Raw genomic sequence first — 27,047 nt, 5'->3', positions numbered from 1 at the left:
GAGCTTTGCGTTATGTTGATTGTCTTCCGGATGCTGTAGGCCTGACTGTTGCTTGGCATGAACAGACAGCTGGTGGAGTGTAGTATCAGTCGTGTTTACAGGCGACTACACTGTGTTTTACACAGTCTTGTTCCAACTTATCTCGACATTGCCTACTTTACGGTTAGCATAATCGTGACTGGATCTCAACTATACAGTCCAGTTTTTTAGACGTGGCCGATGTTAGTGTGCGGAATGCTTGTTCGAGTTTACAAAGTAGCTCTGTCCACAGTCAGTTCAAATTTCTGGTCCTTAATTTCACCATAAATTTACTGCGGTGCATGAAATTTTGCTTCAGTCGGGTTGCGAGGTCTCAGATTGCTGTGATGATGGGTGACCCGTGACGACATGGCTGTTTCGGTTCACTGTGCGCGGTGAACCGGCTCGTTCCGGGTAGTGAAGAGAAGGAATTCACTCGCAGACGGCGCGACGCGACTTGCTTTGCCTACGAACATCATGCAAATTTTGAGATCTGAGATTTTGAAAGAGCTAACGATGATGATGTTCTTCTGGATTTTAGAAATATTAAATAGAAAATTTCGGAGGTACGCTGTTCGAATTCCGACCATGGAAAAGTTATAATGGTTGAGGGTTTTCATGGTACTCCACAGTACCTCCGCAGATATGACGGACGACTTCCTTGAAAAATTCCACGTCTGTTACCTACAATATCAAAGCTCATCACTTAAAAACCTACGAAATCTCATTTGACGCTTCGGAACTGAGCAGTTGATCCAACGTTGTAACCTAATCGAAAAACCATTGGCATTTTGCTGATCCCACTTCAATGGAACCTCGCTTGTGTTTTCATGTGCGGGGAACATTACGTATGAGAGCGACGGAGAAGCCCTCAGGTGTGTGACAGTGCGTCATGGAGTGTCTGCACAGACGCATTTCACCGTTAGGTAACAGACCCTCTCGTCTGCATAAGATTAATCGTCTAATTGTCCAAGACTTATCTCTGAAAGGAGTGTGACGCATGCAGGTCCTTGACGTCAATGACGTTACGTCATTAAACTGCTTTTAGAAAACGCAAAGGAATATCACCAACAAAAAGATTTCAAATGGCAGTGGCGGTGCATTAAGAAATAAGCAAATGTTAGTGCAGATATAAAGTCTACTCTGCTGTTTCCTATAGCTTTAACTGCCTTTTATGGGCTGGTTTTTTTCTTTGCGAAATTACAAATCCTTTTTGACGGGTTGTCGGTCCGTCGCAAAGTTTCCACCTAAACTAGAAAGGACATCATACTAAATGCTGGCATGACCATGCTACAAATTACCTCCACTGAGTAATAATGTTTTTAGTACGGACAGTATATGCTTCGTTATCTGGTAGTCTGCCTCTATCGGGCAGTAGGCACCCCTGAAACGTCGATAAACTTCTACTAGACGACACTCATCTTAATTATTTGTCCATCCCTGAGGTCGTCTTAGAAGAGAATGTGGCCAAATGGTTCGTATTTGAATTTCAAAAGGTTGGAAAGTGCTAAGGAACCCAAATATCCTTATTCTCCTCCCCCGCCCCATAGACAACAATAGTCTTGCGGGAGAAGACCCTTAAAAGCCTTCCTTTTATTCTACCCTGACAGACAACAAAGGCGCCCACAAAGCGGCAATGTACAGCCCTCTGGAGGAAGGAAAGGCCTCGAGCCTTTGTTCAGTGTAATACTGCGTGGAGATTCAGAGGTCCGATGGATTAAGTGTCATGCGCTTATAAGTGCAGAATATAATTGCTACGTAAAACACTTCTTAAAAAGTCAATTTGATGACACAGTAGTCTACATAAAGCACTCTTACCCGTAGTTGGCGTGGTAAATTTGAGAGCTTTGTAAGTTTATGCGTCATACGTTTGAAAAGTGTCTTAATTTATGTGTAATGTGGTCTCTAAAATTATTATATTCCAGCGGTAACGTTCTTTTCGACAGTACAACGCACGGTTTAAGATTGTCTTGTAGGGTGTTACACTCTAGAATATTATAGAAGGTTACCGACGTTTCAGAGGTTTTTGATGCTTTCATGAACACATCGGAAACGTCGGTGAACTATTACGAGACTACAGGACCAGTAACCCATAAGATAGCCATGTTCTTACTCGCCGTCACGACAACGTGAAATCTCAACCGTAAAGTTGTTCCCGAACTTACTTAAGTAGCAAGAAATAAATAAATCTCAGGGAGTGGAGGTTTAACACCACGCATTCTTAACCTACTACAATATATAGAGCCGCAATTTGCAGTGAAGATCCCCAGAGCCGATGAAAACGTTAGCGTTCTGAAGACTGTATTCTTGTGCACTGACAAATATCGTTTATACATTCACAGTCTCATTTCCCTTGGATGGGTCTAACTACTGCCACTTAAGCAGCAATTTTTTCCCCTGTGTTTCAAATCCCTAGCTCACTGCAAACTGCAATGATATTACTAAATGATGGTTACTTTCCGAACCTTATCCTACGCAAATATCAGCTTACGTCACCTGACAACGAATCATTACTTTGTGAAGCCGCGACATGCATTCAGTCCTCGGACAAGTTATAATAGGAGGCCCGCTAATATTTCAGAAAGATCCTTTTCTCAAAACCGTCCAAATGTTGTTATTTGCAAGACAATTATTTCGAAAAATATTTTTTCACCCAAATTCTATAAATTATGTATCTATTTTCTTGCCTGGTTCTGAGCTTTTTTCCCAGATCAGCGCAAGCTTGATTTTTCTGTATGGATGGCGATATTTCTCGTGTTTCCTTTGGCCAGGCTTGCCAAATTATTTGACTCTTGAAGTAGCTTGATATTATAATCCATAAGAGAATTTTGTAGTACGAACTGCAAGCGACAGGAGCGCTGGTGCGTAAAAAATATTCCAAGCTTTCAACTTGGTATCTGCTGCATACGACGAGACGCCATATCCATCTTATGGGATGTTTACCTGGCAGTAAAGGACACTTAAGTGATGCTTACAGATGCTGTTAACGCAGTATCTCCGACCCTTTTCTCGGAATCCATTTTTTGACTTTGACTAATATTTCACGTGTCTCCTGTCCTGTTGCCTTCTTCACCTTCATTCGCCCTTGCAGTGTGTATTTTTACCCCGTACGTGATACATATCTGGCTGAAGAATGCGTATGGGTGAAACGTATGAATAAACATCATCAGCTTCGCTGACAGCGGATGTTCTAATGACGTTATCAGACGTAAACACTTTACATGTACTAGCTTGCTGCCTTATTTCCCTCAATTGCATCATTTGCATATTTAGAAGCCAGCTTCTTACCCGATCCTTATCCATATAAGCCCTCGATTATTTTAAATACGCAACGAAATTAAAGCTTATAATCGTTTTTAGCTTTTTTACCATCTCAGATATACTGCGTTAGTTATCGTAACGGACTAACTAAACAAATAATCAATCCACTAACGTCTGTTTAACCAATAACCAAGTAATTAGTAGTATAATTCTGCTAAGTTCCTGATGTCTGTGAAGTGAATTTAGTAGCGAGAAAATGCTTTTGGTGTACAAGATATTTGTTTGTATTTCTTACATTAGAACGTCAGACAGCCAGAAAATTAGCACAGTAACGGAATAAGCTTGTAGTGATACTATGAAAAATGGCAGTTGATCGTCGTAAGTGGAGTTCAGTAATGCGGAAAACCTTTGTTACTTTTGTCAACTCATTGTGAATTTCGATTTCCACTTGCTCTGATGCCTTTTCCGTATTTATAAGTGGGCAATAAGGTAAATGCGATCTATTTTATGTTCAGGTTTTCGATAAATAAGACGCTCGTATTTTGACTTCAGTGTATCCTTAAAAAGGCCCCGGAATATCTCTAAAACCACAATGTACTTTAACAGTATCTCCATAAATCCACGCGTATTAGTGAATGGGAGTCTAAATTATTTGAAATTATTTTATAAATATTATTTGGTAAGATATTTTACCTAATTTATGCTATAGAGTCTTAAGCGGTTAGTAAAAGCATAGCAGATTGCATTGTATTGTCACTTTCGATACATACTGCCTGTCACTGAGTGATAATTTTAATATATATCACTATTGTTCCGGTGTGAACACTTTTTCATATATATCGTATCGCGGGTTGCTGGTTGCTTCGGTGTGAATCCTGCCTGCCTCAAGATGTTACAGCGCAATCAGAATATAGGCCAAAATATTTTCTGGTTTATTAGCTGATGTCAACGTACATTCCCTTTGCTTTTTACAGTATCTCTCTGTATTACGAGAGCTCTTAGCAGTTAAAACTTGTTCACAAAAACTTACATTTTATTTTTAAGTCATACACGGTTCTCCTTCTACTACGGAAATGATCCAAGTTTCCACTGACCTAGAAGTTCCTAGACATGCAAACCCCACTGTTACGAACAGTAAACGCGGAGAAGTTTTTTCATAAGCGCAATGTTATAATCGGAGTTACGTTCCTGAACAACCAAAAAATTACCAAGAAATTAAATTAGGAACCAGGAGCTTTATTGCCTTCAACGAAATATAATGAAAAAAAGAAACACGACGTTGTTGAAAAACATCAAAATCATTCACAGGATACAAAGCGGAGTTTCAGACCCCACAAAAATTGGAACATCCCGTGTTGGAACGCTCAAATATGTGATCCGGGGTTTGAATCACGCACAAGACATCCACTGATAATGTAACAGTTTTGCGCCTGACTGATAATTCAAACAAGAAGTCCTAACAGATATTTTGTATCCCTTGAAAGCATGAAATCTCAGGGTTCTGGATTGGAAAATGTTCTACCTTACCAAAAAAACAAAAAGACAATTGAATGTACGTAAGCGGACATTACGTATTTTGCTTTGTGAAATGTAGAACTGGTACGGACTAAAACAGAACTTTTAAATCGTGGTCCCGTTTTATGAAACTTATTCGAAATCGGCTGAATGATTTCCGAGACGAAACATCGAGACCCATGGACGGACAGACATCCCTGTTATTCGTTCATTGTATACGCGTTTTGCGAAGAACTGGCTAAGAAAGAAATTATATATTTTCGTGTAGTTTTAAACTGAAGTGCATTGTAGCGGCAAGTGGATCTGTTTTAATGAGGCCACGCCAGAATGAGCACAGTTGTGCTGATGAGGTCTCTACGTTGTTATTTTAATGATGTCGGCCCTAGGGATTTGCAGACGTGTCCCTCCGCGACCGCTGTCTCCCACAGTACGCAGGCAATCAAAAGGTACGAGGTAAAATGTTTCTGGGCACTTATGCGAGCTTTATCTGCAACAGTCTCGTAGTGTCACTCGGTAGTTTTACGACATCTTATCAACTGTTGGTGTTTTGTGGTGTGAAATGGAGCCCGTGTGTTTTGTTTCTTGTCTCACATATTTGCTTTTGTATTTTGCTCACCAATTTTTGCAGAGAGAATTTGGATGGGTAGAACATGTAACACGAAAGGCGTAAACGATAAATTCATAAGAAATTTTTGTTTGAAGCGTTCCTTTAAAGACCGTCGGTCAAAAGTTCAGAAGTTGGCAACATTGTGTTGTGTCGATTGTAAATTATAAATGTGCATATGGATTCACTTGTAGAACGTATTCATAAAGTATGGAACGCAAAGTTGGTCTCTTCACTTGCCGCATGAATGAATTATATCCATAATCATCAGGTTCTCTGTAGAATAATTGACCTTGTGCTGTATGCTGTTCACGTAACACCGGTATGAAATTAGTCTAAATTAGGTTGTGTCACTGGAAATTTACCGTTACAGTAATTCGGTAGCTTTTACACCGTCTTGTAATTAGTTAGATCGTTGTGAAATAACTCTCCTTAATGGTGGAGTAAGCTGTCAAGAGGTCAAGGGGTGACCGTCAAATTGCACAGACCTGCTAAGACTCTGAGCTAGGTCTCTGGCCCTAATGTCGCTTAAAACCATAAGAATATAACAAACTATATTAAAGATTTATTCTCATGGCTTTAAGTGGTATTGTGTCTAATATAACGGTATGATTCCAGTGTAAACATTTTAAGAGCAATGAGTAGTGTAGGTCTATTGCATTCGTGTGGGAAGTGTAGGATGAGAGTCCCAGGAACCTCATGAGGTCGTTAGAAGTCTATGAGAATTAATGTCGTAGCCAGTACCAAGAGGTATCGTCTAATCAGATTTTGATTTTTAACGTCGTGTGTTGTAATATCCATGATTGGGATATTTGTATCTCTCGGAAATTCTTAAACGTGTTCGTAATTGTACACGCTGAGAGCAGTTTGTCCGTATTCTGAATACGAGTTCTTGTTCTCAGATTCGGTTTTAAATCACTTAGATCATTTTTGCAGCGAGCCAAACAGAAAGGAAGTTGGAACTAGTTTACTTAGGGGAAGTCTTGGTAAGGGAACGGAGGGAAATTTATATAAACAATGGGGATAATTTGCATATTTCGGCGCTGAACTTTAATTGTTCTTATTGATTCGTAACAGCTTCATCCTGTCAGTCTTGGCTCTACTTTAACAGGTCGAGAAATTGAGAAAAGCGTTTTCTCAATGTAATTTGTGGTCCAGGAAATGGACTAATAGATGTTGCTATGTGGCTGTGATCCGCTATTTTGAACCCGAAGTCATTCGAATGAGTACAAATGGACTTATGTCAGGCAGAGCAGTTCATATGAGCCTGTGTACAGATTCTTTTTTATTTCAGACGTTGAATACGATTGTCTAGATTGTAATATTATATAATGGCATTAAAATATTATGTCGCAAATTGACGTATTGAGATTTGTGTACATTTGTTCACAATTGAACCTCAAAGCTCAAATACTTCTCAGATGCTGTAGCGACTTATTTTTTGCGTTATCTGATATCTTGGTTAGGTACAGTTATGATCCATTATCGTGTACCGTATACAGCCGCTGCTCTGCCGGAATGCATTTCTGCATTTTCCGTTCTGTTCCTTTGTTCTTTTCTCGAAGTCCAGCGTTTGAATCCCTAGGAAAGAGCTGTTACGGTCATACAAGATGGCTGTCATCTGAGATGTTGCGTTGCGCTGTGTAAGCCGACGTTTCAGAGATACTGCGAAAGGCCTGATGGTAGTCATGACTCGAAAAAGAAGCCAGTTTGACTGACTCAAAGTTAAGATCTCATCGTAATTTGACTATAGGCCCATAACATCTCATTACAATCAAATGGTTTGTTAGTTGAAGGAGTCGAAAATCGAATTTATACTATCTTCTGTTGGTTACACTGATGGCTAGGTGTAGGTGTGTAGTGTGCACCGTCTGTAACAAATTTCGTCAGAATCTGTAAAGACAGAGCCGAATCATTTCCAGTTATCAGACGTTGCAGGGCAAAGTTTAGCATTGCGGCTTCGTCTCTGGGCGGTACTGGGTTTGTATCGCGACTAGAACATCGGTCATCCTGAAGAGATCTATCGATTCATGATTTTCATGAGTCCGTCTAGGCTACTGCTGATATAGTATCATAAAATACGTGACGACCACTTCCAATATCTTCCCTTGCTATTTGACGCTGTGTGATCTATGCAGTTGATAAGTATCTTCAGATAAACCAACGTAAATGTTTTTGTGTGATAAGATAAGAGATCGGCGTATTGTCTAATGAAGCTGAATTGTGATAAAGCAAACCGAAGAGAGATATGGCAGCACATTCGCATTGCGATTCTCTTATAAACGATGAATTGATAAGGTTCTTCGAAAAATGCGATAATACTGAACTGTGTGTCTGGCGTAGGTGGATTTGTTATCATTTGGGAATAAAATGGCGGATTGCAGTGGGTATTCAGAAATTTAGTTCATTATTACTCGTATTTTTATTGCCGTTTAGACTCGGTTAAGGCACGAATTAAAAATGTGGCTTCAGTTTCATTTCTTTAGATTTATGTACAGTCTGAAGGAAAGCTGTGATTTGGAAAATGATCGTAGTAGATAAGGTATAATTGTTGACTTGCCTTCATGATGATAGAAGTGAATTTTCGAGTTGCATTTCCTGATAAGCTGAGAAATTGATGACCAAAGAAGACAGTCTAGTGCTTATGATATTCGTATATTCAGAGAAACAAATTATGAAGGACGATCACTGACGACAAAGTTTAAACCCCGCGGTTTCAATACAACAGGAAAATTGTTGTGGGCATTATGGTGAGGAGATATTAGCCCCCCCCCCCCCCAACCACCATGTTGAAAGACAACCCCTTGTCTACTGTCCGCGACTTCTTATTCCGTATATTTAAAAGCTACTCTCCCTATTCGGAGAAGAATATTCGAGATAAAATCATAGGTACTCTTAATTAAATAATCTGATATTAGAATGATCAGATTGAGAAGGGTGAGACGGGAGGGCCATGTAGCACGCATTTGGGACTTTGGATGCGTACAAAGCTCTGGTTGGAAAGCCACTGGAATACACAGTTTTCCGAAGGCGGGAACTGTGTCTTGATCACTGATCGTGTGCCCTCGTTTTCCGTATCCTTACTAATCGCATTTAGACTGAATGAGCTTCGCTGGACGGCGACAGAGTCCTCTATTAAAGCAACGTGGCTGCTCGGGGCGGCGTAATAAGCAGGTGGTTTTGTGTGTTCAAGTAAGGGCTTACAGGATTGGCTTTAAACAAACACCCGTGCTGAACACGTCGAAATAGTTAAACAGATCCACGGAAGAGAATCCTTAAAAAGCAGCTAGTTAAGAAATTCTCCGTTTTCATGAGACCGGAAAGTTAATTAATTATCGTGTTCAGAAGAGCCCGCCTCTGATTCCTATCTTTATCCAGATGAATAAAAATATGTGCACACACGTCTTTGATATCGATATTACGTCATTATCTACCTCATTATTCAATATGTTGTGGACGTCAGTAGCGTTTCTTCCTGTTGCAATGGACGCATAACAAAAGTGATGTAAGCCACGGTGTGTTCTGTCAATATGTCAACCCTACGATGTAGTTTAAAGTAATTCTGTGAAGGCCCTCAGGTAATGCAACAGAATTTATTCCTGCGTTGGTTTCAATTTATAGATTCTTTTACGTTTTCATTTTACTATTGCCTTCTGGACAAATGCCTTTCTAGTCTCCCACACTAAAACAATAGAAAACTCATTCTTCGCTCTGCAAACATCGCATGTTATGTAGGTCCCTCGTGGTTTCAAGAGACGACCCCCGGATATTAAAGGTAGGCCTACTTGCAGAATGCTGAATAAGCAGCCAAGGACTACTGATAAGGGGTGAAATTTCGTCTTGATTGTCTGAACCTACCTGGGCAGTGTGAAAAGGAACGAGATTAGGAACATCAGAAGTCAGTAGGACAGATTATAGAATTCGGTTGCAAAACAGCCTAATTAGCATATTATAAATAGCCTGTTCATTATAATGTTATCATTCGACGCTGAAGGCCTACGGACTGAGTTGGTGACAGCGTCGTTGAATAAACCAAAATGGTAGTAAGTACCCTTTTATTTGAACGTCTGGCAGTCCGCTTTTAAATTAGTTTCTTATGTCCAAAATCTATCGACCATATTTCGAGCTGTTGCGACCACAACGAGCGAACTGAACGGAAACTGGGCTGAAAGTTATGGCTGAGGTGCGTGAAGCTCTGAATTCTCATAAACCGCTGGCCTGTAACAGCATGCAGCGAGGCATAACGAGGCTTAGCCCCGCTGGGTTACTATATTTATATTGCCCTGTTTTATAATCGTCGCCGGTTTCAAGTACGCTCTGTGGATTTGGTGCAGTTGGATAAAGCACAACGGGGATTAACCTTTATAGTCCAATGGTAATTACGTGTCCCACTTGCTTCAACAGTAACATCTAATTTTGTGCTTGTTGGTTGTGTATAATTCTCACTGTAAAACTCGATCAGCTGATTTTCGTAATGATGAAGTGTGTTTTCTTTGCGGTACGGACTGGAAACTTAAATACTATGTATACACGCTTCACCTTCAAGGGGATAAAGGTGGTTTTACTTAGATGCGACGGCGTTGAGATGGCGATATGATTAGATTACGATACGATGCGACTCGTTGATCGAACAGGGAGTTGGAGTTTCATCGGATTTTACATGCTTTGCTAGATGTTGCATTAATCCAGAGTAGGATTTGAGGTTTTCATGGCGGCGAGTACGAAGATGGCTGTCTTCTGGGTTGCAGCACCGTGTAGTCTGGAGGTAGCAAGGTCATCTGAAAAGTCGGTAAACTTCTACCATACTACACAGCGCTGCAATCCGAAAGACAGTCATTTTCTTAACCCAGAGCGTATTCTTAAGTTTTGCATCTCTTTAAAGTTACTAGAAAGTTAGCAAAATTGAAGTAATAAAATAGTCAATTTATCTTAACACAATTATTTGTTTTTCTGTTTACTTGTTTATTTGTGTGGGTTATTTAAAGACGCTATTGGTAATCTAGACGGTATAACTTCAATGATAGGATTACAGTGAATTGGAAAGAATATGAAAGGAAACCATCGTGTCCTGTTTCATGTTAATGTCCCAGAATTTGCTTATAGGAATCTAGGAAAACCACTTTAGAATTTAGTTCGGATAGCCTGTCACCGGACCGAGACTTGAATCCCGGACCTCCCGAATTCGAAGGAGTGGTAACCACTGGTCCCGATTATCTGTAAACCCCTTTCTTTGACATTCATTGGTTTCTCCAGTTAGTGTTCTATTTGTTTATTTATTTATTTATTTATTTATTTGTTGCATCTCGCACAAGACATACCAGGAACTTCCCTGTGTCACACTATAAAGTGATTTTCATCTTTCATCGCCTTGGTTCGGTGTCCTCCCTGCAATAAAATTGCCGAGTTCCTTATTTTTATTAAAGTTCGGATGTACCACCGTATTTCCTTCTTGTCTTTATTTTCTTCAGTCTCCTCACCTGAACATCGGTCGAATACTGCTGGGTCACATGTCGTCTGAGTGGTCCTCCCGCGTGTAAGGCCCGTGTCTCATTTATCCTACGTCGTCTTACCACAAGCAATTCTGTGTGAGGCCTTCGGCTGCTGCTGACAAGACAGCTCCTGGCAGCTCTTATTCGTAGATTCTACGACACGGTCTCTCCTCACACAAACCCGGCCGCTAGACTGAACGTTTGAACTTTGCACGTGTGTAATCTGTTTTGCACTGAGTAGAATTCACACATTTCTTCCCTGAAAGTCTTTGGCGATGATCTTGTATCAGTGTTTTGTTCTGGAGCTTTTATTCGAATCTCTACGTTTCGAAGGATGGACCTTCCGTCGTCTTAAGGTACAGAAAGGGGGGAAGCACGTGATCTGTTGGACCCGGTAGACCGAGTTATTTCCGACCTGTGGACCGGAATATCCCAGTTCTAATAAACGTAGTGTTTCAGCTCTGTGTCAAGTAGCTGCTTGTGTATCGCTGGTTTATATTTCAGTTTCATATAATGGGAATGCGTTTCAACGAAATTCACGTATGTGTTTGTGTTCTTGTGGGAAAGCAGAGGAACCGAAAATGTCTCTTAATCTTGGGCTTGGAATTGGGAACAGTGTTCGGTTATGATTTCCCCCACTCATGTGACGGCCCCCGGAAAGTCACCTCTTTTTAATCAGCCCTCAGCAGACACTGGGTTTGACATGGCTGCTTCCTCTCCCCGCTGTTATTATTGCAACAGATTGGCCAGTTTAATAAGGAGCAATGCGATTTTCCTCGGGTTCAGAACTCTCTCTCTCTCTCTCTCTCGCTCTCGCACCCCGTTCCCTCCCCCCACCCCTGGTATCGCACGCACATACTTGGGCACAATTACCCACTCACCCGTGAAATTTACGGATCGTATGTTTTGGGGCGGAGAGTCCGAACCACGTATTAACCGCAAAGATCGATTGAAAAACATCGCATAGGAGACATAAAACAAACAAAACACGGAATTGAGCAGAGTGATTTTATTGGACACAGGAGAGGGAAGAAAAAACACTGTCGATCGTGGTCACGTGGGTTGTGACGTCGTACGAGTGAACCTGCAAGACTACACGATCGACATTTTAGTACGTAGTAATGAATCCTGTGTGGCGAGGAGGGCGTGTACTCAAAAGGCAGGTTATCTGGTTGTATTGACAAGCAAATGAGGGCCGATAGGAGTGGACGGTCGAAACTGAAGAAGGTTTTTGTCTGCGTTTGGCAGAAAACATTTGCGACGTTCCTTCGACCACGTGGTTGTAGTGTTGCGTGCTGTGACGGCTAACGTCAGCAGAAAGAGGCTTGTCAAAGGAGTTCACAGTTAGTAAGGCGAGGTAAATCAATACAAATGTTTTCTGAACAGGTAGTAGAACGCCAGCTCGCGCGACCTTGGCGCGACCTGACAGGCCTAGCAGGAACAGGGAAGTCATCTCTCGCGTCTCGTACTTCGGGCTTCAGACATTCTTATTTTAGGCAGAACTTTGAAGCTGGCGCTGATGTCCGATTGCCTTCCTCCCCTGAGAGAGCCCGAAGTATCCCAGAGACTTGATTGATCCCGCTGAAGACAAAGCTTCCTAACTCGCCTTTGCGCCGAATTTTGGTACTGTACGAGTCCTAGGAATTTAGGTTTTGAGGATGTGAACCGAAATGAACCGATCGGGGCCAAGACCGATAATGTTTCTGAATATATTACTAGAGAGTTAGTTGCATACTTAGTTGTAAATATCTGATTAAAGTATGAAACAGTTGGCAGTCCTACATGCGATTTGGGCCCGTATCCAGTACGCAGGTTTCTTGGCCCGTGGTTTCCGGCTTGCCAATGCAAATGCCAGCCATTAATCTTCTGGTTAACGGATGCAGCGTCTTGGCACTGCAGGAGGCAGGGGCCGAGTAAAGGCGTGAAAATACAAATAACCCTGTGGCTCTTGAACCAGAAGGTTTAACGTGCTAAAGTCCGCATTTGGACAAGACCCTACCAAGCTTCTAAGTGGATTGGTTAGTAACACTGATTCGTATACGCGTGAAGTCCCAGGTTCAAATCTCGGTCTGAAGATCTCTTCTATTTTTTGAGGGATTTTCGTAGTTTTCCTCAGTGCCTCCAGGCAAATTTCAGAATGGTACATTAAATTAGGCTATGACCGCTTCCTACTGTTTAATTTCAAAGTCAGTATTCTTTAATCATGTATTATTTGACGCTCTGTATAATCGTTAGATAAATTGGAAGTAAGTAGACAAACACTGTCCTGAACGTCTACCCATCTTCCACACGTACAGTCTGTACCAGTAACGTCGATATGAGTGTTATTCTCGTACCTTCTTGTTCGCCTTACAAGCGGCCGCTTTCCGAGTAAAATTCGGTACGCATTACTTTCTCATAATCTCGTAAAATAACCCCCAAATTCTTCACTTTCTCCTATTTCATTTGTCTCGTAGTTGCAGATGTTTTCTTGAGATTTTTGGTGTCTCGAAATACTAAGATTCTTGAACCAGTTACGCGGCCGTGAGGGAAAATCTGTCACCCCTTGTCATCGATGGTAAATTGCTTCAAAACAGGCCCCGACCTTCCATAAGTTGTGAAGCCCCACAGAGACATTACGCGATGACCGGGTTTCCAACCCAGCAGTTCCATAACCGATGCGTAATTTTTTTCGGTACGAATGCACTTCCTTCTCCCGCCTTTCCTTTCGCCTGCGTGACGTCAGCATTCGTTATTGCATTCCTAACGCATTCACATGCCACGACACATGTAAACAGGGGTGTACAATCTTCGCTAAAAATTTCTGCGGTCTAAGCTCATTAGAGATTCGGTTTAGATAAATAATTCATCAGTTGCAACAAAGATTGACGTTTGTTGTGGATACAGCATCGTCAAATGACCTGAAAATGAAGCGTAGATTTCCAGTCCTAATGTTTATTCTGCAGGTTCACCGTTTAAAGGCGGTCAACGTACCGGAAGTTCTACTTAGAGTTGGAGTTGATGTTTTTACGGATTCTGGGTTGTTGCGCCGTGTCGTCTGGTAGCAGTTTACCGAAATATCACAGGTGCTTGCTGCCTCCATGATCAGGGTAAACAGAACTATCGCCTTGATGAGAAGACTGCAAGGACCTCGGAAACGTCGGTCCGTATTTACCGGGGGGCACGGCGAGACAACCAGAAGGCAGCCATCTTCGACTCGTAATGGCATAGTTTTGTTAAAGCAGCTAACAACCAGGATAAGGGAAGTACCCATTCCAGCATTATGCATGATACTTACATATCCCTCGGCTTCTGTTTCTCCCCCCCCCCCCACCCAAATTTTAGTTTCAACGATAAACTGTATTTTAAAAGTTAAATTAATCTCTCATGTTTCGCCAAAGGAATGAGAAGGAGCGAAATTATGATAATTACGTGGGGTTGCTGAGTGCTGTGCCCTCTGGATCTAACGTGGATTAGTGGGCAGAGCTCGTTTCTACCTCGTGGAGAAAAGAAAAGAACAGAAAACCTTCCACTAACTTGAATGGAGACGTCACCTTAAGAAGGATATTTTCATATTTTTGTGAAAGAAAAATATTCTGTTGTCTTAGATGAAAATTTTATTTTTTGGAGAATACCCCGGAGACAGAAGGAATTAATGCAACTCCAAATAGAGAATTAAAAATGGAACCAACTTGAGACCTGTAACATCTGTAACGTACAATTTTAAAACGCCCTAGGGGTGATGTATCGCCATCTCTGTAGAATTTTATTCCAGAGGTACCCAGTTCGTATTTCGATCAGTTTACAGACTATTTCGTGATTTTCTTCATTAGCTTGAAGCAATTTCCAGGACAGTGTCGTGAAATTGATCTCAAGTCCTTACATCCCCACAGTGACAGCAGGCGTAACGATATGTGTTTCGAGATTACTACCTGTCACGCTCGGTGTGAATTTTTAGTTCTAGGCGGGTTACTAGACATAGTGTGTCACCCCTGATGTAAAGAGAGCATCAAGCTCGTGGTAATCAAGTTTACCGTTCATATAAATTACTTTGAAACTCAGTTATTTGACGCAGATTACTGAACACGCTGGCATCATGCCGTTAAAGTGTTGGTAGTCCACTCCGTGTGTGGACTGGAAGTCAGTCTTCATCTGCTACATTTCCTGATCAGTGCTTTAAATTTGAACATAAAATAGGTCTAAATGAGATTTTAGGCCCTCGCGGCGTTGAGTCTGAAGATGGCTGCCATGCCGTGTGGTTCGGTAGAAGTTAACCGACGTTTCATAAGTGCTTGCTGCCTCAATCGTCACGGAAATGATTCGTGGAGGTATCAAGGAGCCTCTGAAACGTCGATAAACTTGTGACAGACAACACGACGAAAGTACCCAGAAGACAGCAATCTTCAGCCAACTTCAAATTTCATGAAGTTCATTATGTGGTCTTAAGAATTTAAAGTCAGACGAATGCACGGCCAGATCTGCACATAAAGAGTTTTACACACAAATCAGGCGCATAGCCGGAAAACCAAACTCCTCAACCAGAAAAGGATCTTCAGTCAGTCAATCTTTTTAGGTCGAGTAGCGTACCAGCTGAAGCTATTTGCAAATTATCCACAGGGTTTCGAGGGTTGTTGAAATACATTCTGCACTGAACACCCCAGTGCCCTGCACCGGGGGTTGTGTGAAGAGGGAAGGGTAACAGGATGGGATGGATACGACACCCCACCTACACATTATCCCTAGGGACTATGTAGGGCCTAATTACAGTTCCACTAGTAGCATTCCAGTGGAAACACAATACGTCTGCGTTTCAAGACCGGAGCACTGAATTCTACGGTGCGTTCCCCACTTCCTCAGAATTTCTTCGTCACCGTCATCAATCAGCCAGTCAGCAGAAAGATTGTTGGCCCCCCAGCCCTGAATTTCTTGGCTGATTTTCAATAAAGGTCAAGCAATTCAAAGTCCAATAACTTGTAAGGCACAGCATCTCGTTTCCACTTTGTTGGTAGTCCTGGTAGTCATTCTGTTTCCATTTTGACATTTGGCTTAACTGTCTGTCTGTCACACTAGAGCCAGTAGACTTCAATGGACGCAAAATAACTCTGAGCTTGAGCCACGTTATAGTAACAGGAGAAGGGAATTTATTTTTTTTGTAGTGTTCTGTCTGACGACAGGTCCATATGAACAGGATCCTTCCATCCTTTTCTCGGACTGGGACCTGTTCATATACGTTCTTGGCAGATGATCCAGAAGTGGTTTGCCATTGCCTTCTTCTGTGTGTGAGTGGAGTAATTGTTGGGATGCCACGGAGAAACCGGGGAAGCCCCCCGGAGGAAAACTCCGTGTTGCCTAGACCACGGCCTTGCCCAACACAAGTTATAAATTCGGGCACCGCCGGGAATCGAACCCGAGACCCCAGGATTACAAGGCCAGCGTTCTAACCGCTAGACCACCTCATATTATTATTATTTAGTGATCTGTCTGAGGACAGGTTCATATGAACAGGATCCTTCCATCCTTTTCTCGGACTGGGACCTGTTCATATACGTTCTTGGCAGATGATCCAGAAGTGGTTTGCCATTGCCTTCTTCTGTGTGTGAATGGAGTAATTGTTGGGAAGCCCCCGGAGGAAACCTCCGTGTTGCCTAAACTTCGGCCTTGCCCACACAAGTTATAAATTCGGTCACCGCCGGGAATCGAACCCGAGACCCCAGGATTACAAGGCCAGCGTTCTAACCGCTAGACCACCGTGGTGTGTTGAGAAGGGAATATGGAAATTAAAAGAAGGAGCCATACGTCAAAGACCTTATATAGTTTACGAAACTCATTTTATTCCCCTTTTAATTTTTATAAAATCGGTGGCATTTTGATGTACTGAATTTACAATACACTGCTTTGTGAACCAAAGAAATTTTAAATCGCTATCAAGCAACAGATAGAGTCCTTGTACCACTTTGGTATTTCCATAGGAGCATTAGTTTATTCTGTTCTATGGAAGCTCTGCATCACCCGAAGGGAACGCGGAAGAACGCAAACATGGAAGGTCTGAACGCAGTGCGACGCCTTGGTCCCAGGTTGCGAGCCCGTCTGGCAGCCAGACACAGCTAGTTCACTTTAATTTAAGGACGTAAAGATCTGTCCCCTGTGCTCAGGTAGAGAGGGCACATCTGCTGGACTCCCAAAACGGGGAAAAGTACAAAGAGCTGCCTCAATTAATAAAGCAGGAGATAGTTTGTGATTTTTAACAATCCCGAAGTTCCCCTTGGTTTCTATTCTGGAACACCCTCTTGAACTCCCCTTTCATTTCCATCCCCTGCTACACGGGGTACACTAAGTTGCGTGCCGCTTGTTTTATAGTGTTGCATGGCGACGGTCAGCGCCCGGAAATACGACCGGGCGGCCCAGCAACAGTGGGACAAGTCGCACTTTGCATTTAACTTTCAATAATCTTTCAGGGACCGGAGCTCGGTATTTCAACGCGGGCAACTTTGTCTCCAGTTGCGCTGGTCCGCGCTTGAACGTCAGCCACGATCTCGGTTGATCACCTGCGTGTGGCCGTAGCATGTGATACGTTTGTGCCCGCGACAAAAATGTTTGTACACATCAAGGGAATAATTACTTTTGCCCTTAGCCACTTCTAGATAATATTTATTAAACGTCGCTTTCAGGCATCAGATTTTTGCGTCTAATGAGATGATGGTAGCGAATAATGAATTGGAAAGGATGTGGAAGAACTTTAAGATACTCTCCCGTCATTTACCTCGAAGGATTGAGGGAAAACTACGAGAAAAATCCAGTCAGGTTAGAAGGTCACGGTGCAAAGATTTTCTAGATGGTATTAAAGTAGATCTTTGCAAGTAGAATGTGATTGTATGTACTGGATTGATCTGGTTCATGAATGCCACAAGTGGAACACTCTTGTGCACATTGTAATGAATATACAGGTTCCATAAAAGGCACGTTATTTATTGGATATATTAGCCACTACCAGCTTGTTGAGAAGGGCCCTCCTCCTTTGAGTTATTTACGTAGCCTAGACCTCAACATTCTTTCGAACAGAACCGTCTAGTCTGATCGTTTCCATGGAAACTCGTGGGATTATTGAACATTAATTTGAAATTACTTATCACTAGCTTGGACTGTCTGGAATGGGAAAGAAGTGTGTTTTAGCTGACATCATAAAGGAGTCATTCTAAATAATATTTAAGAATTTAGTCCGTGCCTCAAAGAAAACTCACTTTACCGTTGCAGAGTAAAATAGTGGGACAGATTGCGAGTTAAATTGATGTGTAGTTGGATAGTTAGACACTTAGTCAATTGAATACTTATACACTTGTTTAGGTGCACAATTTGTTGTGTTGTTTCGACTTATTTGGAAACAGACTCTCAAGTCCCCAGTAGCTGAGTTGATATATTCAGCGGCGCTGGTTAGCAGAGTTGTCTGCACCAGTCTATAGAGCGATAGCATTTCTTCGGTAGCATTGTTAGACAGTCGGTGAGGATAACAAACATTGATCGTGCCGCATGCTGTACACGATCACACGATCATACGATCACGATATTGATCACCGTGATGAAGAGACAATTGGATCGGTCGGTGTACTGAGACAGCTTTGTCGTGGTTGTCTTGTATTATCTTTTCTTTATTATAAAATATTTTACATCTTTGCACTAGTTTAGGAACTGCTTCACACTGGTTGCTACTGTGAAACAGTGGCTGGTACCCACGTCGACGCGGTGTCTCAACCTGGAAGACTAATTGGACATCTACAACGCCACGAGAACATCAGTTCTCATACGGATAAATTATTATGATGAAAAATGTCTGCATCATACTTGTTGGTCTGCATTCCACCGCCTCTGACAATGTCACAAAATACCTCGGAGTAGAAAGTGAAAGAATTGTACTACCAATATGGCTAACTGTTAAAGAAATTCCTCTAGTAATAGAAGAGGTATCAAGTGTTTAAGAAATTCGCTTTCGTTTATGGAAGTCCACCGTCATAAATCGTTACATTGAACCAGTTGAATCCAACCCATATCTTTCTCTCTCTCTCTGACATCTGAAGACGAAGGGAGATCCAGCCTTCGAGACGTGATTTGATGAGAATAATAATGAACTGACGATTGACAAAACAGAATAATATTAATACAACATCCTCGTCAAACTCATTTAGAGAACAGTCTTTAGACTCTGTTTATCTAAGATGCATATTAATGTTATCCTCCCATTCACATCTCTTTATATCACAGACCTGTAGTGTTGTTTCATGCAGTTAAATTTCGCGCAGATAAAGAAATCGCCACTGCAAAGGAAGTATCCATTCCTGCCTTTATTCACCCGAAGTAAGATGTCCGTGATTCTAACTTTCAGTTGTCTGTTCCAGGTGTCGTGAGGGAACATCGTGGCAAGATGGGATCTGAACACAGGGTGAGTCACAAATAAGTTTTGGTACCTCTGTCTTCTTGCTATAAGCTCTCTTGTTCCCAGATGATGTGTCAGAAGGGCAGAAATTACGTAGCTTTGACGTCAAAGTCCACCATTGTACAGAGTCCGGGACCCTTTCCATGTGTTATCCATCTTCACAATCCTCCAAAGTTTTGTCACAATATTTAATAAATTATGAATTTTAGCCAACTAATAATTTTGTGGGTGACTCTATAGAGATCGCTTGTTATTGTTAGCGTCACACGTTAAGGGTGTTACGATTGGATAGATATGTAAATCAGATGAATCAAGAAATGCCTATATTATTTTGACTGGGAAATCTGTAGGAAGGATCTTAAGGTAAGATTCCGGCAATTGGCTAGGAATGAAAGGGCGGTCTCAATACTACAACCATATGCGGGATCTGGTGGTACAATGTTGAATCTTCGAGGTTCTATGACAAAACAATTGCTCTGCATGTGAATTATTGTACTACTTTTGGATTATCCGGTTTTGTGTGATATCGATTTTTGGAGTTGGTGTGAGAAGCTTATTACTAGGTGTATTTGGTTCGTTAATTAATCAGTAATCACCCGTGTTCTGAGGAACGGCGCAGTACGGCGACTGGCAACATAATAAAATATGAAGAAGGTCGCGTTCTGCAATCTACTTAACAAAATGAAGTTCTGCATCTCAACCCTACAGTTGGGGATCGGCTCAATAACAATTCTGTATTCATCCAGCAGCTTATGAATAGTTTGTGCCAGGAAGTGCGTAGAATTTACGCATGATTACTTTATACATTGGCTTCTTGGCAACAACGCGCTAAGGAAATTATTTGAACCTAAAAGAAACGAAGAAGTTCTAAGTGGACAGTTCAGAATGTTATATAAAAAGGTATTAATTCATGTAGGTCATGAGGCCAACATAGACTGAACGGTTATACCTGAAATATGTGAGATCTTCTTGGTATAAATCGTGTTAATAGTTAATGCGTAGCTGGCAACTATATGTACCACCTTCTGAAACATCTCGGTAAGTCATTTTTTCGCCAACCGAGTGGTCTGGGTATGAGATTCTCAAAGTAATCAGCGATTATTTCCTAAAACATCATTAAGCAGTCGATCTCAGTAAGGATAGAGTGTTGTGTTTTCTTTGCGGTACGGACTGAATTTTTAAATATTATTCAGATGAACTCCGGGCTTCAAGAGACTATGACAAGTAAACGGTTAGCCAGACGGTAAGATTGTCATTTGTCCAGCCAGTCACTTACTTAGTCACTGAATCAGTCAGCTAGACACAGATTCCCAATCTGTCTCCCGTGTCACAGTTCGATAATCCGTACATCGGGAACACTAAACCAGGAACATCAAAGCAATGTCGGACCCAGTACCGCCGCTATGATATTAATGACGCAGGTTGTCTCCCCAACATGCTGTTTTCATTAAGCGTTGTTTGGTTGTGTTTGGTTATTAAAAGTTGTACCCTACGGCTGAGGGGAGTGCATGTATGAGCCCCCACCACACGATGCGTGTGGTTATCACGTTCCTAAATAAGATTGAAGGGATGTCGGGACACGTCGAGTACTTGTCAGGTGTTCCGGTATCTTTTGAGCTCATATGTGACTGGTTGCTACTTCAGAACAGAATTGTACAGAATGTACCATTTCAAATTCAACTCGACAAGTACGTACTACGGAACAAAAATGAAATGAGAAGCAGATACTCTCCAGTGTGATGGACTCTCACAACCTAGGCCGCTGCTCACTGCATTTGCGCAGAAGTTGTGCAGGTGCGAACACGAGCAGAACGTGTGTTCGTTGTCGAACAAGGAATTGCAGAATAATACAATACACCGTCTAGTGACAAAATGTCTTGTGTGTCTTCGAGAGAGTGCTGGAAGTATGCTGTCAAGCTATTTTGAAATTTCTTCGTAACAAAATCAAAAATGAAACTACATTTGTTATATTGTCACTGAGGCTTGCAAATAAGCTGTCGTAGATAGGGACGAGTTTTAAGTGGAACATTTTATGTTTTGGTGTTAGTTTCAAGGGCTATACATCAACCATTGGACTTCCTGAGCAGGAAATTCCGTTCATAATCCGACAACCTGTTTTCTGTTTGTGAAGGCCATCCTAGCTTTATACTTTAGGTAACATTTCCGCGTTCACTTTATAAAAAAATGACACTGTTTTAGTAGGCCTCCGTCACTTATACTGAACATAATTAATGTAAATTATTGAATAGATTGTAATTACCAAACGATTCAGACCCATATTTATTAGTTGTTATTTTGTCTTGCTTGTCACATTTCGTTCCTTGTCTTGGACAATACTGATACAGTGAGCAGTACAGGGCTCCAAGGGAAAAGAACTGAGTCAGTTACGTTTTCTTTTAAACAGGTGTTCTCCGTAGGTAATTAATTATTTACACCTACGTAAATTAATTGCCTATTTGCATACACAATTAACTACGTAGCTGTCTTTTGTGTGGGACCAAAATATACGTTACCATTCTCACAAAATCTCTTATAATCTTGGTACTAGAGAGTATAATCGTCTACTCCTTATTTATTTATTTATTCATTCATTCTGTCATTTATAGAAGCCCACAACTAGACCAAATCCTAAGCCAGTTACATCATCATAACTTTTTATCTCTAACAAATATTTTAATATTATCTTTATTTATTTCATGTAATGTGAGAGAGGCAGCAAAGTTAGACGAGAGTCAGAGGAAAGATCAAAGCGTTGTGTTGCTTCTCCTTTTGCAAGGAGTTTAGAGAGTTAGGGCCTTTGAGGGATGAAGAAAGATGTAAGCTTAGGGTAGTGCAACTCTGCATTAAACCTTGTCGACAGCTGACACACGGGAGAGCCCATAATATGGATGCAGTGATTTAGAGACCCCCCAGGGATTCTCGTAGCAGTTTCAGTTCCACCGAAATTAAGGTGTTCCAAAGCGTGGAAAGTAAGAATTTTTAATTATTTGAGGTTATAATGATCAGAAAAACCTTGAACTTCAGAAAATGGTTTCGTTTGCTCTATTTTTTTTAGATCGGCTTTCTGAATGTTGTTATTACGTCATTCGTGCGCTCACTTAAATTTGTAGCAGACACGTGGAGCGGTCATACAGTAATCTAAATGATATTTGAGACGGATTTATTGTGTATTAAATGGCTAATTCAATCGATTGTAGTAACTTCGGAAGCAAATTGACTCCAGTAACCCAAGTACCAGTTTCTTGTACTGTGATCCATTCCATCTGCAAGCGAGATTTTAGGTTTTGTCGGCAGACTGCATGAAGATGGCTATCTTCTGGCATGTTGCGCCGTGTTCTCCTGTAGAAATTGACCGACATTTCATGGCGACTATGGAGGCGGCAAGCACCTCTGAAACGTCGGCGCAGCAACCCTGAAGACAGCAATCTTGAAAACTCAGTAGAGAGCTTTCCTTGACTGCCTTATGCTCTTAACTTACGTACGCTCTCTCTGTAGTTTACAGCGTTTTTTAACAACCAGCGAGTGACATTCGTATCGTTTGTCGAGGGTTTTCGAGTCAGATAAGAACGGGGTGGGTGCTGGGGTGGAAGTACCGTATCGCGGGGGATGGCTGGACAGGGGGTAACATAACAAGTGGGACTGCTTGCCAGAATAATGTATGAGCGCGTGAGGAGGGTTGTTTGGCGAAGGGAGGGGGTGCAAAGTGCGGATAGAGATATCGAAGGGAGGTACAGCACAGCGCAATCCGATCCACTTAGCGCCAAGTACCGCGTAATTCTGCGCCCTTCACATTCCCGCGATGCACATGAACTTACAATTAGCGACAGACTGGCCGACTGTCCTGTAAACTGACGGATTTCGTCTACTGATAACACGAAAACTACAGAGTGACATTCGATTAAAGAACTGGCTAACTAACCAACTAACTGACTGGTTAAACTGATTTGATGTATAACGTTTAACTAACTGGCTGACCAATTAACTGATTTGTTAAAGTAATTTATTGAATAGTAGATTCCTGGATAACTGACCGAATGATTAATTGACGTGTTTGCCTGATTGATTCAGTGGCTAATTGTTTAAACTAATCGACGGATTATTTTAACCTCTAAAGCCAGAAGCTCGCTTACACAACTTTTCGTGTGGAATTGAAATTGTGTGTTTGTATGCTTGTTAATTTATAGCTCGAGAACGGATAAACCGATTTGCACCAAACTTTGCAAGCCTCTTTCTCTGTCCCAGTCATATAAAGGTCAAATGTCTGGAAAATATCCTCAGTTAGATTCCCGTAGCTCGGAAACTGAGCACGATAGAAGAATTTAGACTGGACCATTGCAGAAAGCGTCTCTGCAAATTCGGCCATCGTCTACGAGACATTACACCAGAAAACAGTAATCTTCATACCGTTGAAATATCGCAAAGTGAAATGTGAAATTTATTTCGAGATTACGTTGTGATATTTATGTATATATGCACCATCGTGTTATGTTGGCTTCTAGTGTGTACGTGTTAGAAATGTGTGGAAGAAACACACAGGTTCGCCCTAGTAATCTGCAGCCTGCAGTACACTTGAGTTGTGGAGACGTGACGTAATCTGTACCCATCAGCCAACCATTAGGCAAGTCTAGCCATTAGCAGCCACCCTTTCCATAGTCCTTTAGGGTTCGGCCACAGGCAGCTACAGTGGAACATATTCCATCGGCTATTCGGTACAATATAAAATAAACACATTTGAATGTTAAGTTAAAAGTTATCTTTTCCTGTTATTTTGTCTTGACGCTTTAGGTCTGGTGCCAGCCAACTGGTTTTCAAGGTACAGATTGCTACAAAAAGAAAATACTAGGGATGCATAAAATGTCATCGGTGGGCCGCGAATTGAGAAGTAATATATATATATATATATGTATAAATAAACTAAGTACATGTTAGTATCTCGTCATCAGAAGACAGGCGGGCAAAATTATCTTAGGGTGGCTAATAAATCCTTTGAAAGGGTTACAAAGTTCAAATATTTGGGAACAACAATAACAAATCAAAATGATACTTGTGAGGAAGTTAGGAGGAGACTAAATTCCGGAAATGCTTGCTACTTCTCAGTCCAAAATATTTTGTCTTCCCGTCTGATTTCTAAGAACTTAAAAATTAAAGTATACAAAACAATATACTTGCCTGTTGTTTTGTATGGGTGCGAAACATGGTCTCTCACTCAGAGGGAGGAACACAGATTGCAGGTGTTTGAGAATCGGGTGTTGAGGAGGATATTTGGGCCTAAGAGGGAAGACGATGGGGCGTGGAGAAAACTGCACAATGACGAGCTTAAAAATCTGTACTGCTCCCCCAGTATTGTGAGGGTGATTAAGTCGAGAAGAGTGAGATGGGCGGGACATGTAGCGCGCATGGATGGGACAAGAGGTGTGCACCGGGTACTGGTTGGGAAACCTGAAGGGAAGAGATTGCCAGGGAGACCTAGACGTAGATGGGAGGATAATGTCAGGCGGGATCTATGGGAGATAGGAGTTGAAGGAAACTGGATTTTGTTGGCCCAGGACAGGGTCCGGTGGAGGGCTTTGTTTAATTCGGTGATGAACGTTCAGGTTCGGTAAGCCATCTAGTTAGTTAGTTAGTAATGTATATATTAATTCTATCTTCATGTATTCCTGCTTCGTATTCTGCAGTTACCAAATTCATATATATGTCTGTAGACAGGCTGTCCTGACTGAGGACTTTCGTGGTTTTCCTCAGTGCCTCCAGGCAAGTTCCGCGACTGTGCCTCAAATTCTGCCACCATCGATTTATTCCATATCCTTTCCCATTCATTATTCATTAATCGTTATATCATCCGACCACAAGTGAACAGATCAATAAGTGAATTCACTGTATTTTGCGTCTAACTCTGTAAATAACTAATAGCGATATTTTACTGTAAAAAGGAAACATCTGATTAGGGATCTGAGAACAGATGCGTAACACGAATGTTACTGCACTGTGAGCTACATTTATTTTACGGGCTATCTCTTTTGATCGCCAAGCGTAAAAATTTGCTGACGCAGTGAAAATGTTCGCTGAAATTCGTTGTTGCTTTATACACCGTGGCTTGTTGAAGTAAGGACGCGGTACTAACCGATCTGAAAACGTCGTGCTTGTTCTAACTTGATGTAAACTTTACTTATAATACTTCTTACACTGGAAGTTACAAAATAGTGGGTAATGAAAGAATAATACAACATCGATACAAAAAAAACAGAGGAGCAGCGGAAAGGAACAAAGACGTTTTGAGAAATGTCTTGATACTAAAGACCACTCAGGAATAGGGGATTACGCATGCGCACATCACATGTCCGCCAGGCCGCCTACGTCATAAGTATTTACTTAACTCTCGCGTACAGTATTTGTATGTGTGTATGTTTTTGGTTTTTCTGTTATGTTTCCTTTACGTTCTTCCGTCTGTGGCTTCTCTCTACAGCGACACCCACTATCTGACAGCCACCGTTCGTTCTGTTTCCGAGTTGAAATGACACCAAATTAGCAACGAATCTCCGGTTTTTGTAGTGTGAACAAACATTGGCATTAATTATTGTCATTGATACGTCACTGTTCCTCTGGTCCAGCTGAGCCAAATAAATAATGCGAGAAAAAAGGAACAGGCGAATAGCAGTTGGCGATACATGGGGATAATAACAGATCGAAAGTAATCTGTCTTCATTCGTTAATATCACGTTATGTTGAGAGGATGTTGCATTTTGACTGGTCCTATTATTCTTGTTTTCGTAAGTCTTTGGGGCATGTGGACCATATTTAAAGCATCAGTTCGTACCTCAAAGAAAACACAACGCGCCTGCTTTATAAAGATTAATCTTTATTCAGAGCCCATATGTATAAAATGTGGAGAAAAATACAGAGTTATTGAATGCTAAATCAGGTGATACATGTAATTAACATTGTGTTTCGAAGTGTTAATAATCTCAGGCGGAATCTATGGGAGATAGGAGTCGAAGGAAACTGGATTTTGTTGGCCCAGGACAGGGTTCGGTGGAGGGCTTTGGTTAATTCGGTGATGAACCTTCGGGTTCGGTAAGCCATCTAGTTAGTTACTTAGTGTTAAATCATATTAACTGGGGGGTTTACCAAGTTGTTATTGTTCTAACTGTAATTGGAATCCATAAGAACCTGTCGCCTGACAAAACTTCAGGACTCCACAGTAAGGACGCCTGTATCACTGCAGGTAGGAACGTGGGTTCATATCCAGTGGCATGATGTTTATACCTGTAAGATTTGAGGTTTTCACAGCGGTGAGTATGAAGATTTCTGTCTTCTGGGTTGTTGCGCTGTGTAGTCTGGTCGATGTTAACCAACGTTTCAGAGGTCATACTGCCTCCGTCATCAGAGTATGAAGATTTCTGTCTTCTGGGTTGTTGCGCTTTGTAGACTGGTCGATGTTAACCAACGTTTCAGAGGTCATACTGCCTCCATCATCAGAGTATGAAGATTTCTGTCTTCTGGGTTGTTGCGCTGTGTAGTCTGGTCGATGTTAACCAACGTTTCAGAGGTCATACTGCCTCCGTCATCAGAGTATGAAGATTTCTGTCTTCTGGGTTGTTGCGCTGTGTAGTCTGGTCGATGTTAACCAACGTTTCGGAGATCATACTGCCTCCGTCATCAGGGCGATGAATGAATGACCTCTGAAACGTTGGTTAACATCGACCAGACTACACAGCGCAACAACCCAGAAGACAGAAATCTTCATGTTTATACCTAC

The 27,047-nt window shown here is 41.6% G+C and overlaps 1 protein-coding gene across 1 annotated transcript in view; it reads left to right on the top strand.

Moving 5' to 3' along the window:
- Nucleotides 1-19,297, top strand: part of LOC110834644 (serine/threonine-protein kinase S6KL-like) — a 218,756-nt gene extending 199,459 nt beyond the window's left edge. The window contains exon 10 of the mRNA XM_022074058.2: nucleotides 19,254-19,297. Within this exon, the coding sequence (XP_021929750.1) occupies nucleotides 19,254-19,290 (37 nt within the window). The 3' untranslated portion in view covers nucleotides 19,291-19,297. The remainder of the gene's footprint in view (nucleotides 1-19,253) is intronic.
- Nucleotides 19,298-27,047: the final 7,750 nt, after the last annotated feature.

Source organism: Zootermopsis nevadensis, unplaced genomic scaffold (assembly GCF_977971745.1).
Source record: "Zootermopsis nevadensis isolate Lab colony 2312 unplaced genomic scaffold, Znev_1.0 Znev_ptg000015l, whole genome shotgun sequence".
NCBI classification, from domain to species: Eukaryota; Metazoa; Arthropoda; class Insecta; order Blattodea; family Termopsidae; genus Zootermopsis; species Zootermopsis nevadensis.
The sequence above is the reverse complement of the archived record's forward strand: the minus strand, read 5'-3'. Positions and strand labels throughout refer to the sequence as shown.